The following is an 18,740-nucleotide window of genomic DNA, read 5'->3' on the forward strand; positions in this document are numbered from 1 at the left end:
ATATTTGTATTTTGAATTTGCACTCCAATATTTAAAATATTGATGTGTGGTAAAGTCCGGAACCACTCATGGTTTAAAGCAGTATTAGATATTTGTGCCTCTGTCAAAAACCTGCAATATCTCTGATCAGTGTTAAGTGTCTGATCAGTATTAAGACCTAAGAAGGCACAGACAGTTACAGTAAATGCTCATGCATTAAAGTGTTACAGGAGGTTAGTAATGCACATATGTAATTCCCGTCTTACGCTGTAGCACCACTCAGCACCATGTTCATCTGATTGCAGCCCACTCGGCTTAGACTATAAAACTGCAGTGGATAAGGAACCAGATGCCACAGCGCTGACACTAACTTCATATAAAGTGCTCTAAGCTTTACTGGCACTCTCTGGAGGTCAAGAGACCAACTCCTCACAGCATAAAGAGGTGATTTATCATTCCTCGGGGTAAATAGTGAAGGCACGCTGATGAATAATGGAACAAACCTCTCCATTAACCTGCACAGATGTTGCAGGCACTGCTCAGTTGATCAGGAATAAAACCAACATTACAGCTACTCATACATGCTATACCGTGTACTGTAAAACCTCGGATACAGTACACAACTTTTAAAATCAGAGAAGATTATAAACAGACTTGGCATATTACGCTACACCACTGTTTTTTGATTATTTTTATAGAATCTGAACCAATATAAAGCTTCCATTTGCAGAAAATGAGAAATGGCTGAAATAACAAAAAAAGAAGCAGAGCTTTCAGATCTCAAATAATGCAAAGAAAACAAGTCCATATTCATAAAGTTTTAAGAGTTCAGAAATCAATATTTGCTGAAATAACCCTGGATTTTAAATCACAGTTTTCATGCATCTTGGCATGTTCTCCTCCACCCAGTCTTACACACTGCTTTTGGATAACTTTATGCCACTCCTGATGCAAAAAATTCAAGCAGTTCAGTTTGGTTTGATGGCTTGTGATCATCCATCTTCCTCTTGATTATATTCCAGAGGCTTCCAAATTGGTAAAATCAAAGAAACTCATAATTTGGTCCCCTTTTTGTCCAGAGCTGTATATCTGCTTTTAAATATTTTATTTGTTTGAACCCAAAGTTTGTTTTAAATATTTGAGCAATAAGTAATCTTCTTGTAACAGATGTCAATCAATTTGTACTCTGGTTAAAAATTATATATAATAGATCATATGCAGTAAAAGACAGAATAGAATACAAATACTGCAGCTGCTTTTTTCTACATGATCTCAAATGAATCCCTTCAGACACTTGAACTATTATCAGAATCCCCCAGTGAGGGTTCTGTATTTAACAGGCAATCCCCCTTGAGGGTTCTATACAGACCTGGCAACCTATGACTGAATCTAAATGTGTTGCTACCGCGTGGGTCCTCGATTCCACGTGCTAAAAAAGGCGTCAATGTGTGGACAACATGATAAATGGACAGGGTTCATACACTTTTTAACCAATAAATTTCCATGATATTTTCATGACTTTTTCATGACCATACAATTTTCAAAACAGTGCAGACACGGACAATAAAACCAAAAATTAACTAAAACTATAAAACTATATATTGTCAGATCCTGAGAGCTCCATTGTGTAAAAGGCTAATTTACTGAATTAACTCTGAGCTGATGTATGTGTAGCTCATAATAGATTTTCTCCATCAATAAACTAAAACACAAAGATTTATATACCAAATTTCCATGACTTTTCCAAGACTTTTTGTGTATTTTTATTTTTCCAAAACTTATCCAGGCCTGGAAATTGCTATTTTCAAATTTCATGACTGTTCCAGGTTTTTCATGACCCTATGAACCCTGAATGGAACACAGAACAACCTGTTAAGCCAGCGGATACAGAGAGGTGTGTGTATGCGCAGCGGCTCACTTGAGCAGACAAACATTTGTTTTGGTTACCTGTGCAAAAGTTTTGCGAGAAACATTTAACACCTGACAAGAAATATTGTGCCTTTCAATCTTGCGAGATTTGAAAATTCATGTTAAGACTGCTTAAATATGTGCTTATACCAGCAGTCAGTCACTGACTTTGTGGATTTGGAAGCAAGAGTGTAAGACCAATTGCAGGTCATTTTGTCCAAGTCCAAAACTTGGTTTCAGTGCTACAACAGTGTGAACAGACAAGCGAATCTGTCAGAAAACACTCCACTTTCAATGCAGGATGCCCAACATGTATATTATGCAGCTCTCTGGGCTTTAATGGGAAATACTCATTTCTGTCCCATGACATTTGATATGTCTGGACTAACCATTAACACTGTCGTACAATATAGCTATTACAATTTTACAAATTACATTTTAAAGCATGTTTCTTTTTTGCCAACTTCATTAAATGTTATTGATTAAGAACAATCATCAGCAATTATATATAATCAATGTAAATCAATGTGCAATATGCCAGGGATGGACTTGAGGAATATAAAGCTCCCAGAATTCAGCTGTGTAGCAGTGGAATTGTGTTCTCTGGAATTAAGGTGCTCCATTCAGTACGTTTGGGATGAGTTGTGGAGCTGGGCATGAGGCGGGGTGGTGATATAACATGAATATAACATGCTATTGCTTTTTGTCACTTAATGCACTCAAATCCTAATAACAGAGGCTCAAATATCTAGTATAAAGTCTTCCCTGGACAGTAGGGATAAAACATTTTTTATATGTATGCCTTTAGAAAAAAATGAACAGGTGTCTCAATACTTTTATCCATATAGTGAATCTCAATGCATTTTACCTCAAAGGACCCCAATCCAAAAGAAGTGCTGTTTTCAGCCTAAATAGTTTTTGCTGTTTGTTTTGGTGCTCTGAAAGAAGCTGTAATCTATAAGCGCTGCTGCTTGAAATGGATGGAAATGATTCCAGCTGTGCCCACATGGCACACACACACACACACACACACAATGACCGAGTAAATTATTATCCAAATGGATGAAACTGACCTCAGTGTCGAAGGGTGATCTGCTGGGTAATTTAGGAAATGTGATGCACTATATTGTGCCTTTCTAAATTTTGGAGATGCTATTTATTTGTCCTGGGTTTCATTTTTAGTATTGTTAACAATGGGAGCTGATAATGCACTACAGTATTTTCCCATTGTATTTTGTGGTGAAATATCTCCGCAGATGACTGATTTAATCACACACAAGTAGATATAAAAGTATTCTATTCTGTTAATTTATGCTTCTAAATCTTCTATTCAGAGTATATAATGTAAACTTTATAGTTTCAGATATTATACAGATTGAACTAAACACCTTGAGAACTCTCCTCAGTGCTGCCGGCTGGGCAGTAATGTGTGTTAATGGTGCCTTGAGGACACCATATGGCACTGTGAACGCTATAGCTGAAGCAAAGACTCGGAACTGGATTCAGATTAAGAGCATTTATACACTTGCACTTCTTCAACCCTTGTGCAGTTAATACACTAGTCCAGAACACAGGATCTCATTTCTTCATTACTGTATCTTTCATTAGTGAAAAGAATGTTCTCACTATGTTTGCTGTGACACAATTTGGTGCATAACATTTTACCCTGTGTGAATACTCAAATTTTACCCCTGGGGGAATTCTCAAACAAACTAAATGATAACTAATTCATTATATATACTTGAATTAGATCAGGGCATCCCTAGATATTATTGACTATTAATAAATATTTTCCTCATATATTCTTTAACGATTTAATGTTTCTGATTTGCTCATGAACAGCTTTTCTAGGTGCATGTGTGTGTGTGTTTGTGTGTGTGTCTATATCTAAGTATTGACATAAGTAAACTGGGTGCTGGGTCTGAATTATTCAGATGTTTTCAGCTGCATTTGACAGAGCACACATAACACAGCTGTGTTCTGAGACTTCAGTCTGCGCTTTTGATTTGGGCTTCTGTTTGTGGAACCAGTGAGCATCAAGAAGCAGTTCTCCATCCCAGCCCTGACTGACCTCATTAAGAGCTTCAGCGTGATACCATGAGATCAATCAAATCAGAAACAAAACAGGTTATGACATAAGAGTCCCTAAATACTGTGATATTGGCCACTTTATAAGAAACACCCAAACCATGTGCTTCCACTCACTGGACATTTTATTAAAAACACCTAATGTTTACCTCCATGTGCTGGCCACTTTATTAGTAAGGGCTACTGTATGCTTCCCCTGACTGGCCATTTTATTAGAAACCGCTATGTTCTTGTGCTTCTAATCTCTGGCCACTGCATTAGACACACCTATTGTGTGCTTCCACTTGTTGGCCACTTTATTAGAAACACTTACTGTATGCTTCCATTAACTGGCCATTTTATTAGAAACCCCTATGTCCTTGTGCTTCTAATCTCTGGCCACTTTATTAGACACACCTACTGTGTGTTTCCACTTGTTGGCCACTTTATTAGAAACACTTACTGTATGCTTCCATTAACTGGCCATTTTATTAGAAACCCCTATGTCCCTGTGCTTCCATTTACTAGCCACTTTATTAGAAACACCTACTGTGTGCTTCAACTCATTGGCCACTTTATTGGAAACCCCTGTGTTTCTGTGCTTCCACTCACTGACCGTTTTTTAGAAACACCTATGTCTCTATGCTTCCACTCTCTGACCACTTTATTAAAAAAAACCCTATGTCCTTGTACATTCATTCATTAGCCACTTTATTAGAAACCCCTTTGTCTCTGTGCTTCCACTCTCTGACCACTTTATTAGAAACCTTTATGTACCTGTGCTTCCACTCACTGGCCAATTTATAAGAAACCCCTATGTCTCTGTACTTCCACTCTCTGGCTACTTTATTAGAAGCCCCTATGTCTCTGTGCTTCCACTCTCTGGCCACTTTATTAGAAACCTATATGTCGCTGTGCTTCCACTCTCTGACCACTTTATTAAAAACCCCTATGTCTCTGTGCTTCTACGCACTGGTCACTTTATTAGAAACCCCTATGTCCCTGTGCTTCCACTCTCTGACCACTTTATTAGAAACCCCTATTGTGTTTCCACTCTGGCCATTTTATCATAAACAACTCTCCTTTGCTTCCATTCACATACACACACAGATCTTTTTTTTTTTTTTTTTTTACATTACTATGAAAATAAACTGTATAAAATGTAATTACTCCTAAAACATTTGTAGCTGAGCAAATAAGTGAAATTTAAACTGGATCAACCTTCCTATACTGGAGCTATAATCATGTCAGACCCAACACAAGTAATGAGTGTCAACAGATTTTATCTTCTATCAATTTGAACTCATTTTAAACGAGTGAGAGTGGGCACAGTTCTCTCAGTCTGAGTGTGTGCGGCTCTGGAGCCAGTTTTTGGGTCAAGATGAACACTAATCTCAGCCAGACTACAACTCAGCATACAGACACTCACAGAGACCAATTACTGTAGGAAAGAGAGAGAGAGAGAGAGAGAGAGAGAGAGACCACACTGGTCAGACTGTTGGGGATTTCTGTATCCAATGAGGCTCTGAAAGCGGCTTTTAAAAATCAGTTTTTATGAGGATTTCTCTTGTTTTTTCATCTTTTCATCCAGGCAGTTTAGCATGAAACAGGCCTCAGCAGCAGCAAAGAGCCTCAATATGCTTAACCTAACTTACACTTCTCTGCTCTATAAACCCAAACACTGAAATCACTTCTGTTTATTCTCTCCTTTCCACAATTCTCAGTGTTTTACTGTGGTTTCATATTAGTCATATAGTCAGATATGCAGTATTTCCTACTGTACTTAGGCTAAATGTGTTTTACCAGTGGAATCTGGCCTAAAGCATATTTTTCAACTGTCAATCAACCTGGTCATTTATTCATACATGCATACATCATTTTTTCCATCCACTAACTTAACCAGTCATCCACCTAATCATCCATCCATTCATCCACCACAACCATGTGTCAACCAAAATAACAATTCATCCAACCATGCACTTTCTTACCAAGTCATCCACTTAACCATCAACCCACATATGCATTAACCTAACCATCCATCCATTTATCCACCCATGTATCACAATCGTGTGTCAACCCAACTATCCATTAATCTATTCATCCATTTATTACAACCATGTATCCACCTAACCAGTCATCCACCTAATCATTGATCAATTTATTCATTACAACCATGTATCAACATAACCATTCATCCATTTTTCCATCCATCCATGACAACCATGTGTCAACCCAACTATCCATTAATCCATCCATCCATCCATCCATCCATCCATTACAACCAAGTATCCACCTAACCAGTCATCCACCTAATCATTGATCCATTCATTCACAGCAACCATGTGTCAACACAAATATCTATTTATCCACTTACTTAGCCAGTCATCCACCTAACCAGTAAACCACATGTGCATCAGCCTATCCATCCATCCATGTATCCACCCATCTATCATAACCATGTGTCAACCCAACTATCCACTCATCCATGCATCCATTAAAACCATGTATCAACCTAACCATCAATCCATTCATGCATCCACTAACTTAACCAGTCATCCACCTAACCATCAACCCACATATGCATCAACCTTTTTATCCAGCCATTTATCCAACCATCTATCACAACCATGTGTCAACCCAACTATCCATTAATTCATGTATCCATCCATCCATTATAAACATGTTTTAACCTAACCATCCAGTTATCCACTTACTTAACCAGTCATCCACCTGACCATCAACCCACATATGCATCAACCTATCAAGCCATTTATCTGCCCATCCATCACAACCATGTGTCAACCCAACTATCCATTTATCTATCCATCCACTCACTAAACCTTATTATTCACATAATCAAACATCTATCTATCAGTCCATCCATCTATCAATCCAGCAATTCATCACAATCATGTATTTTTTCATCCATCCCTCAATCTATGCATCTACAGCTATAGTGTTGCTACCAAGTGTTTCTAATTCACACTAAAGTTAGAACCTAACAGACCAGTCAGTAACAGAAACAGCTAACTCAAAGCAACCACACCACCGTCCATACCCCTCTCCCTCATTTAACAGAGAGAGAGAAAAAAAGAGAAAAAGAGAGAGAGAGGGAGAGAGGGTAGATTTTAGATATATTATCAAGTCATTTATCTAAAAGTGTTTTATCAGAAATTATAAGATAAGATAATCCTTTATTAACCAGCTATAATGATCATAACAGTTTAACTAGAGTGAAAGCCGTGTGTAAGGTGTGTACTTAGAAGTTTGGGACCAACAACAGCATTATGACTAAATACTGATCACTTTTAACTTGACATTTGCTTTTAAGTCTTGGTGCTTTGGGTTTGTGTGTGTGTGTGTGACAGAGAGAGCAAGAAAGAAAGAAAGAAAGAAAAAGAAGAGAGAGAGAGAGAGAGAGAGAGAGAGAGAGAGAGAGAGAGAGAGAGAGAGAGAAAGAGAGAAAGAAAGATTCTGATTTAGCTTATTTTAATAAAAGCTTCAGTAGGCAAACCCCCCATAACTACCTGGGGGGATCCTAGAGACCCCACAAAGTAATAAATCCAATCTCACACACTCCTAATATTTACAGACCATACATGATTTAATATACAAAGCAAAATGGAACTCTATATTAATAGAAAAGCTACTTTATTTATCATTTATTTTAATGTGTAGCTGCTCGTGCACGAGCCTTTAGCAGCTGCAGGTGTTCATATAGCTGAAGTAGATGTGAAGTTTCCTACCTTGCACGAGCGCAGGAACTACCATGGCCAAGAGCATCTGCAGGATCCTCCACGCGCGCGAGTGCCCGCTCATGTTGGCCAGACGAGCGGTGCACCACTTATTCCCACGCGGGAGAAAAGCGCGTGCATGCAACCTTCCCAAAAATAAAAATAATACTAAAAGAACTCAGAGAGGTAGAGAAAGAGAGGGAGAGTCACAGGTACAGGTAAATCCGCGCGCGCGCTGCAAAATTTTCCGCTTCTTCTTATCACCTGACTTTCTCCGCGCGCCTGGAAGCGAGACCCACCGGTGCTCCGCGCACGAGGGACTTTTTTGGGGTTTTTGTTTTTTTAGTTTTTAAGCCGAACTGAGTCTGATCCGCGCTCAGCTCTCAGGAAGCTCCGCCCACAGCCCCGCCCCCTCGCTCTGCGTAGCGATTCAGGCATCACGACTCATGAACCGATTCGGTTCATTACCGCTACTTAACTTAGTGAGTCGGTTCTTCAGAACTAATTAATCGAATGTAAATGGTTATCGATATAAATACACTATTTCAGAACTGTTCTAAAAATCTAAAATAATTATTTCGATTGGAAGGAAGTGTAAATTACACACCCCGAAACTGTTCAGCTTTACGAATCACGTAACTGATTTGACTCATTACCGCGACTATCTGTAGTAACTAGCTTCTACAGTAGTAAAAAAAAAAAAAAAAAAGTAAATCATAAATTGTTATAAAATAAAAATATACATAAATCAAAATTGTTCTGGCATCATGACTCATGTACCGGACACAGTTCACTGGTTCTACATAACCAAATGTGAAAAAGTAAATCAAACCATTTGATTGACATTGTAAAATACACACTTCAAAACGGTTCAGCACCACGACTCATGTGGAGGATTCGGTTCATTGCCACTACTAACTTTAACTGATTAACTAATAACTGATTCAATTCATTACCGCTTCCAAACTTAGTGACTCGGTTCCTCAGAACTATTCTAAAAACGAGAATCGAGCAAATTGGATGTGAATATAAATTACACACCCCATAAACTGATTGACTTATAATCGCTACTTTCCTGTAGGGACAGAGTTCTACAGAACTGATTATAAAAAAGTAAATAAAATAATTTTAGAATCACAATACAAAATACACAACTTTTAAAGTGTCCAGGCATCACGAGTCATGTAACTGATTCGATTCATTACCGCTACCTCTAATAAATAAAAGTAGTGAGAAAGAAGAAATGACTGGCGAAATAAAAGGAAGGAGGAAGAACGTAAGCAGTAAGAAAGCTGTTATAAAAGGAAGATATCAGCATTGAGATAGGTAAGACGTAAAAGAAACGGCAAAGAGTAAAGAACCAAAGAAAAGGGAAGATACAAAAAGATCCAGGTAAGTCTTCTGACTGCCCGGTTCTCTGATTAGGTGGTTAATGCCGCCCTCTTGTGGTTATAATTGTAAATTGCATCAGCGCAGTTCTTCAAGTTTTCAACTGATATTTTCATACCTGTTGGGTAGCTATAGTGTTTGGACTGTAGTAAACATATATGTTAAAATGTTAAAAATGCTGTAAATATAATATTATTAATGTGTTTAACAGCTGACTGTTCTCTTGTCTCTTCTGACTGAAACAGTTCAGAAAAAAACGCCCAATAGGGTTTTTGTGCAGTGACTCTGCTTTTTACAGGGCAAGGAAAGAAAGAAAGAAAGAAAGAAAGAAAGAAAGTGAAGTATATTTTCAGCATATGTATATTCTTTATATTCTCTTTTCTTTCTCTTTATACTCTTTCACTAATGTATTCTTTAGGTAGACTCCGCCTATGACTGTCTTTGGCTATGTGTGGCTTAAGTGTTTCCAGATGTGTACCACAAATCTATAAAGGGGTCCTCAAAGAGTGGGGACGGGAGAGAGAGAGCAAAGGATCAGATCAGGGATAAGACTCTCTCACAAGCCAACATGGGTGCTTGTTATGGTGCTGTTTTTTTGTACTAATTATTCTTTTCTGTAATCAATTTTCTTAATAAATATACCAACAACAGTATCAGCGAAGACTTATTTCATGCATCTACATGACATCGCAGCACAAGATACTACAAAAGAAAGAAAGAAAGAAAGAAAGAAAGAAAGAAAGAATGATCAAAGGAAAATCTAGAAAATTACTTTTGTCCATAAAGTGTACATGGCATGGCTGGCATTTGGCTGATGCTCTTATTAAAGCAACTTGAAACTGAATCATGTTACAAAGCTCACCAGCAAGTCTACTATTGAAAGGCTAAAAAAAAGAAACAAAATGAAGATTTTAGAGTGGTTTTGGAGTGGAATGTCTTAGTATCTCAAAATAATGATATAGTTTCTCGAAATAATGACTTAGTATGTCAAAATATTGAGATAGCAGTTTACTTATTAATAATAAAAAAAGTGCTAGATTATTGAATTTTTTAGGTGGAGGGAATGGGTTTCCACACTCTCAGCCTTTCACTTTCAGAAAGTTTCTGGAGTATAATATCAAGTGTTATGTGGGTTCACAACCACAAGATGTCACACATGCCCTTTGCTTCACATTTCACCAGTTTTCAAAGAGAGAGTTATATAGTATTTTGCTTTGGAAGATCTGTGAGTCCTACTGGGTTCTATTTCAGGGTTAATGAAGTTTTAAGTAATTATGATAGTGAGAAAGTGAGAAAATAAAATGTGGGACTATGTAAAAGATGTAATGGGTCAAGTCTCCCATTCATTCAATGAAAATGAAGCCAAAATCTTCCGCCATGTTGGCGATCCTGGAACCCGAGTCTGCGCAGTAGAGACCAGAGGAGGGAGAAAGACTGTTTGGCTTCATTTTTTATGAAACGAATGGGAACGGCGACACGGCGTCCATATTTTTTACAGTCCCTGGTTGGGCTTAAATGATGCTTTAGAGTAAATGAGAAACACTAAAATCATCTGAAAGTCACAGCGGAACCAAAGCAGCAGCATTCGTTTAAATGATAGTCCTTATTGAACCTTTTATAATTAATGTTTAACATTAGGGGCCCTATCATACACTCTGCACAAGGTGCATTGCGCTGCTCGTTGCTATTTTACACTTTGTCAACAGTCCATTTTTTACGTTATGTGCTTGCACCGTTAAAATAGCGTCAGAGTTTAGAATCATCTACGCTGATGGGCGTAGTGGTCTGGAAGTAAGGTGTGTTCAGGTAAATATCTGGCGCATGGCTATCTCTGCGTAGGAAAATATAGGTGCGCCACTGACAGATTAAAACCCTGACAACAGTAAGCAGTCAGCTGCCTAATCCTATTTTAGCCATGCAGGAGTGCTGTGCACGTTGCGTGCGCTCAGCACGTGTACATCCCCACTGTTACCTTAAATGAACTGCTGGCGTACCTTCACAATGTGAACACGCAGATAAGTATCCTCTACTGAGAAGCACAAAGTGTTGTGCTGTTAAGACATTTCAACATGCCAAAAGTCAGAGCGCACCTGGCTCTTAAAGGGAATAACAGCTGGCACACTGATTGGTTTACCTCATGTTCTACCCAAAAATCACCCATGATTAATTAAGAAAATTTGTTATTGCCTTTTGCCCGTTTGAAGCCACACAAGATGTTTTTTTTTGTGCCCTCACAATACCAAAAACACACCGACACGCCCTAATAATTTATAACTTTAGCTGCTTGGTAGGCAATTGACTCATGTGCTAAAGATCTCTAAAATAGGGCACTAAGAACGTGAGATCATGAGAGTTCTTACTTCCACATTTTATAACACATTTCCTCTTTTCACGTTTCTCAACAGATGTTTTAAACATTAAATGCTGCTTATTCAGACACAAAAAGCCCCTGAACAGTTTATGCGTCAATAAATCCTACAGCAGTAAAAATATTGCATTTCTCATAAATATGACCTAAAACTTTAAATCAAAGTTCTAAAAGTAGATAGGGATAATCAAATTAGACAAACAATACATTACACTTTTATATTCTATTTATTAAGGATTATTATTCAATGCACATATCTGTGAGTGGCAAAAGTACATGAATCTTCAAGTGTCCAGGTTGACTCCTTAGTGCACCAATAACTGCATTTTTTTTTTTTTGCAAATTCCTTCATACAAAACATATTCAGCTATGTTATGTTGCTGGATTTCCTCCAATTAACTACTACTTCAGGTTTTTTTTACAACATTTCTATTGGATTAAAGGACTTGGCCATTCCAAAGCATTAACTTTATTTTTGTTTAACTGTTCTTTGGTAGAATGACTAAGTACTAAGGGTCATTGTCTTGCTGCATGGCCCACGTTTTCTTGAGATTCAGCTTATAGACTGATGCTCTGAAATTGGCTTCAGAATTTCAAAATTCATTGTTCCATTAATGATGGCAAGCTGACCTGGCTTAGATGCAGCAATTAGGCTCAAACTATGACACTACCACCACCATGTGTCACAGATGGGATCAGGATTTATGTTGGAATGGTCTTTTTTGGAGAGCAAAGTCTTTTTCCTTACAACCCTGACAAGCCAACCATTTTTTGTTCTGTGCTCTCCTGTTGGTGGACTTATGAACAATCACATTAAAGAATGTGAGAAAGGCCTTTATTTGCTCAGAAGTTATCTTGGGATGCTTTGTGACCTTGCAGATTTTAACTCATCTTGCTCTTTGTTGGTCTATGACTCCTGGAGAGAGTAATGATGGTCTTGAATTTCTTCTGTTTGTACACAGTCAGTTTACATTACATCACATTACATTTGGCTGATGCTTTTGTCCAAAGCGACTTACAATAGTAAAGTTCAAAAGTAATAGAAGTTAAAGGTAAAAAACATCTTTAGATAGGGCTTAATTGAGGCCAAAGGGAAATAATGGGATAGTTTGACTGTGGATTGCCAGAGTTCAACCTCTATAGAGATGGTCTTGTAACCTTTTCCAGCCTGAGGAGCATCAAGAGCTCCTCAGAAATCTCCTTTTATTGTGAAATAAGACACTTTCACAAACAAGTTTTTGTGGAGAAACTTTTACACTTGAAAGGTAAATGTTTTTCACACACAAACCTGTTTTGTGCCAAAAAACATACTCCATGTAATCATCAACACAATATTCTAGTATAAGTACACTATATGTCCAAATGTTTGTGAACACCCCTTCTAGTGAATGCATTTTGTTACTTTAGCATTTCCTGAAGAAACATCTGAAAATGCTCTGCTCTTTCCTTTTTCTGCTTTGTGGACATCAATTATTTTAATATTCAGAATGTTGTTGGTTGTTAATGTGGTTGCTACTTAGAGGAGTTGACTGCTGCTGGTTGTTGGAATGAGGTTTTAGGAGTCGATCATTTAAATTTGCCCCTGATAATTGTAAATAAGCCATAGCCTTAATAAACTAATGAAGATTTGTGACTGTACAGAATAGGCTTAAATTACACCAGAATTACACAGCAAGCACAAAATGCAACCTTGTTAATGGTCTCTGCTTGAAAGGCTTATTTTATAAATTAGATATCTGAAAAACTCATGAGCTTAAGGTAATAAAATTTAGCTACTGCGTGGAATTAAATGCTTTGGCGTGCTACCAAATATCTGTGTCATCAAAAACTGGAAGCTTCAAACTTTCAGAACTGCTGTGATTGACAACTGAGGCTAACAAACAGAACACAACTCTGTTTTGGTTCTGGTTTTGGAGAGTTAGCATAAACCGAATGAAACCACAGCCACCGATCAGACCAGTCTGAAAAAGTCCCTGCTCAGTCTAAACCACTTTCACCAAATAAACCAATGAAAAATCAGAAAATTCATTTCATCATCAGTCTCTGGGGAGAGTTACTTTAGAGAGTTGTTGTCTATGTCGAAAATACAGTCACAAAAAACATTGACTGTATGGAGTCTATCCTCATTTTGTTGGAGTAACTGTCCAGGAAATGCTTTCTACTAGATTTCGGAGAATTGCTGTGAGGATTTAAGGATTTAATTGCATTTAGAGACAATAGCATAAGTGAGGTCAGGATGTCTCAATTCCCCAACTCATCCCAAAAGTACTGAATGGAGCACCATCATTCCAGAGAATGGTTCTTTAAATCTCATTTAAAGCAATGATTATTCGAGAAACCAAGAAGTTATCACTTTTGTAGCACCTTTATTTTTAAATGCAAATAAAGATTTTTAATAAATGATGGAGCTGTAATATCACCTTTAATAAGACAAGGTCATATAAGCTTTAGTCACCACAGCACAGGCCTCTGCATGATAAGGTGTAATACATTAATCAGCAACTAGATGGCACATGTTTTCTTTCTTTTACATTTCAGCCACTGCTGCATCAGGTAAGTGAGATCTTTGAGAGATCTGACTCTTTGTAAAATGGGGATTTTTTTTTGGTGTTTCCCACATGATAATGCAGCACATAGTAATGTAGTTGTACAATAGAAACAGAAATGTAGTTATGATAGTGAAGTACTGAAGTGTATGACTATCTACATATGTAATGTAGATCCAAAACAAAGTATCTAGGCTAACTTTGTTTTAAAAGAATCAACACTAATGGTTCATATTCATCTTATCTGGATCTGCTGATCACAGATTTTGGTCGAGTTCTGACGACAATTAAAGAAACTGAAAGAAATGAGAAACTTCTAAACTATGTGGTGCTGTGTGGTAAACACTGTCTGGTAAAACCAGTTTGTGAAAAGTCCCAAGAGCTCCATTTTGCTTACGTTACCAAACCTGCATATCTTTATAAGTGACGTGTACACTGGAGGAATCCAGAAATAAATATGCATTTCATAGAAGACCTGCAGGTAGTAAACAGTACTAAACAAGATTTGCTCCGGCCTTTATAGGAGTAATTGTCTCTACTGTACATTAAAGGCTTTCTACTTGGTTTGGGAGCATTGTTATGATGCTAACCCTGCAGGCACATAACAGTATAAGACGTTATCCTGACGTATTGTTTTGTCATCTGACGTCATGAGCAACATTCAACCTAAAATGAACATTGGTTGCCAGAAGATTCCATTCATAATGGGTCTTGTTGCTGTTGGGCTGGAATGATACCTAAGCAGGACACCAAGAAGACACCTGAAAGCCCTGTGATGAATTTCTTCATCAGCATTTGTTTAAATGATACTTCTTATTTAACTGCTTATAATCAATGAGTGACATTAAGAACACATGAGAGTTTTTCCTTCTGCTTTCAAAAGAAAAACGAATCACCTATTCATAAAACTTCAATAACACATTTCCTCTTTTACACTTCTCTACAGATCTCTTCAAATGCACACAGTTGATTATTTAGATACGAAGAACACAGGACAGTTTACGCTTCATTTAGTCATACAGTAGCATTTTGAATTTTTTAACCCTTTGCAATTTTGTAGATATTGAATAGATGAGAAATAGGACCTAAAACTTTAACAGATTGTCAATTAAAGTTTCAGGTAACTGTTGATTAGTCCTGAAAATCAGTTTGGTGTTTTTAGTTTTTTTCAATTTTAGTCTGTTCCTACAAACATAACAGCTTTAATTCTGTTATTTTGGCTGCTTCAGGTCCTTTCACAATATTGCTTGGCCACTCCTTATTCTTTGGTAGACCAACTTTTGTGCTTAGGGTCATTGTCTTGTTGCATAACCCATATTCTTTTAAGATTCGGCTCTGGACATATGTCTTGATATTTTCCCTCAGAATTTCCTGGTATAATTCAGAATATATTATTCCATAAATGATGGCAAGCAAACCTAGCCCAGATGCAGCAATATAGGCCGCCCAAACCCTATTAAGGCTAAAAGGAATGTATTTAAAAAAAACCTTCTAAATTAAAATTTTCTGTTCACTCACATCTTCTTAAAAAACAAAAATGGTGCCTCTAGAACAGGGATCTCCAACTCTGCTCTTGTACAGGATCCTGTGCAGCTAGCTTCCAGCAGAATTTAGCTCCAACCACTAATCAGTCTAATTACTGCCTCCAGGAGTGCTTGATCAGTTAGTAGTGTGTGATAGATTGGAGATAGATGTGTTTTCTGCACTGCTTCCCTAATCTAGGGCATATCACTCAAAAATCCCTTTTGATGCAACTTTATTTTCAGTTTAAATAAGAAATGATTGAGCTGTACTGTAACCCTAAATTAGTCAAAGTCAAATAAAGCTTAGGCCTCAGCATCATATGATATGTATTATATTTACCAGCAACTTAAGATGGCGCTTAATTCCTTCTCTTCACACTTCAGCCACTGCTGCACCAGGTCTCTGAGATCTTTGAGAGATCTGACTGTCTCTAATAATAGGGGAATGTTTTGTGGAGTCCCACATAGTTCTGTTTTAGGGTTTATGACGTTATCAGTAATTTTGACAGTAATTGAGCTATAAGAGTAAAGAACTAAAGTTTGGGACTATGTACAGTGTGTAAGGGGTTAATGTCCAAAGTTATGTAGTAATACAACAAACTTTTTAGGCCTCAGTTTGGACAACTTTGTTTTAAAAAGAATCAACACTAATGTTTCATATCCATCTTATCTGGATCTGCTGATCACAGATTTTGGTCCAGCATAGACGACAATCAGAGGAACTGAAAGAAATGAGGAAGTTCTGAGCTATGTGTTGCTGTGTGGTAAACATTGTCAGGTAAAACCAGTTTGGAAAAGTCCCGAGAGCTCCATTATACTTACAGTGCCAAACCTGCATGGCTTTGTAAATGTCACGAGTACTAGAGGAATCCATAAATAAATATATTTATCACTGTAAATGATTTTTTTTTTTTTTACAATTCTCTACAGACATCTCAAATGCAGAGTTCTGCATTTTTAGACACATAGAATCCCAGATCAGTTTGAACTTCATTCAGACCTAGTTTGTGAACCTTGGAACCTTGGTGACATTTGGAAATGTCATCAGATTTTCAAAACTTAATGTAGATAAGGAGAATCAAATAAAACAAATGAGACAAACACATACATGTCAGTGGCAAAGTACGTTAGTCTTAATTTACGTTTCATATTTACAAAAAGTAATTTTAGCTCATTCCTCTGTAAAAAACAAACAAACAAACAAACAAACAGAAATGGTATTGGACTTCCTTCAATAAACTGCTGTTTTAGGTCTTTCCACAACATTTTGTATTGGAGGTCAGGATTTCACCCATTCCAAAACCTTAAATTTATTCTTAAAAAATCATTCTTTGAACAACTTGTGTGCTTAGGGTCATTGTCTTGCTACACGACCCTCAGTCTCTTCAGATTCAGCTTGTGGACAGATATCCTGACGTTTTCCTTCCGAATTCATTGTCCCATCAATGATGATAATCCGTCCTGGCCCAGAAGCAGAGGAATAAGCCCAAAACATGATTACTGGGATAAGAATTTATGCTGGGATGAGTGCTTTCCTATCTCCAAACATTGTGCTTCTCATTTACACCAAAAAAGATTTATTTTGGCTTCATCAGTCCACAAAACACTGTTCCACTACCTTTCTGGCTTGTTCATGTGAGTTTTCGCAAACTGCAGACAAGCAGTTACGACCCAGCCATGCACACCATAGTTGTACACAATACAATCCTGTTATTGGACTCATGTTTATAAGTTAAATATCTGAAAATCTCATGATCTTAAGGTTATAAGATTAGCTGCGGCGTGGAATTAAATACTTTGGCGTGCTACAATATTTCTGCGTGTCATAAAAACTGGAAGCTTCAAACTTTCAGAACTGCTGTGATTGACACCTGCGGGTAATAAACACAACACAACTCTGTTTTGGTTCTGGTTTTGGAGAGTTAGCAAAAACCAAACGAAACCAAACGAAACCACAGCCGCCGATCAGACCAGTCTGAAAAAGTCCCTGCTGAGTCTAAACCACTTTCACCAAATGATCCAATGAAAAAGCAGAAAATTCATTTCATCATCAGTCTCTGGGGAAAGTTACTTTAGAGAGTCATTGTCTATGTTGACAATACAGTCACAAAACACATTGACTGTATGGACAACAGTATTGGGACACCTGGGCTTTTTATTGTTTTCTTCTGAAATTAAAGATATTAATTGGAGTCTATCCTCATTTTGTTGGAGTAACTGTCCAGGAAATGCTTTCTACTAGTTTTTTTGTTCTGTAAGGATTTAGGGATTTAAATGCATTTAGTGAAAATAGCATTAGTTAGATCAGGATGCCCCAATTCCCCAACTCATCCCAAAAGTACTGAATGGAGCATCATCATTATAGAGAACCCAGTTCCACTGCTCCTCAGCTCCATGCTTGGGGGTTTTGTACCCCTTTACTCCTTGTCTGGCATTAGATATGATGCCAAAAGATTAAATTCATGTTCTATAGAGATTACTATTCTATTTGCAATGTTTCTTTACAAGGACTAGACAATGTCAACAATGCAGTAACTTAACGTAGCTGATTGCATTCATTATAAGGGGTTCCTTAACATTTGGGCATATAGTGTAACTGAAGATTTCAGTAATTCAGTTAAAAATGTGAAACTCATATATTATATAGATGTATTACACTCAGAGTGATCTATGTTAAGCGTTTATTTCTTGTTGATGATTATTGCTTACAGCCAATGAAAACCCAAAAATCAGTTTCTCAGAAAAGTAGAATATTATATAAGATTAATTGGTACTTTTGGCAGTGCTGGCAGTGTGCCAATAAAATCTGCATCTCTATAAAAGCTGTCAGCAGAGGGAAGCATGAAATGCTGTAAGATTTTTCGGCAAAACACTGCACAGATATTGGACTTGATAATATAACACAGTGGATCAACACCAGCAAGATTCCACTGATTGTGGAAACTTCACACTAGACCTCAAGCAGTTTGGACTGTGTGTCTCTCCACTCTTCCTCCAGACTCTGCTCCCTTAATTTCCAAATCAAATGCAAAAATTACTGATGGTCAGTGATGGTTTGAAGAGACATGTCATCTGCTGGTGTTGATCCACTGTGTTGTATCAAGTCCAAAGTCATCACAGCTTTTACCAGGAGATTTGACAGCCTTTCATGCTGTAGCAGGACTTGGCATACTGCCCACAATGCCAAAAGTACCAACTGGTCTTATAGAATTATATAATAATAATA

General features: G+C 37.4%; 1 protein-coding gene across 1 annotated transcript in view; it reads right to left on the reverse strand.

Annotated features, from left to right (window-relative positions):
• The window catches only part of LOC103026612 (transmembrane protein 132D), an 87,595-nt gene extending 79,529 nt beyond the window's left edge, over positions 1–8,066 (reverse strand). The window contains exon 1 of the mRNA XM_022670485.2: positions 7,701–8,066. Coding sequence (XP_022526206.2) covers positions 7,701–7,773 — 73 coding nt within the window. The 5' untranslated portion in view covers positions 7,774–8,066. The remainder of the gene's footprint in view (positions 1–7,700) is intronic.
• Positions 8,067–18,740: the final 10,674 nt, after the last annotated feature.

Source organism: Astyanax mexicanus, chromosome 12, assembly GCF_023375975.1.
Source record: "Astyanax mexicanus isolate ESR-SI-001 chromosome 12, AstMex3_surface, whole genome shotgun sequence".
Lineage (NCBI taxonomy): Eukaryota > Metazoa > Chordata > Actinopteri > Characiformes > Acestrorhamphidae > Astyanax > Astyanax mexicanus.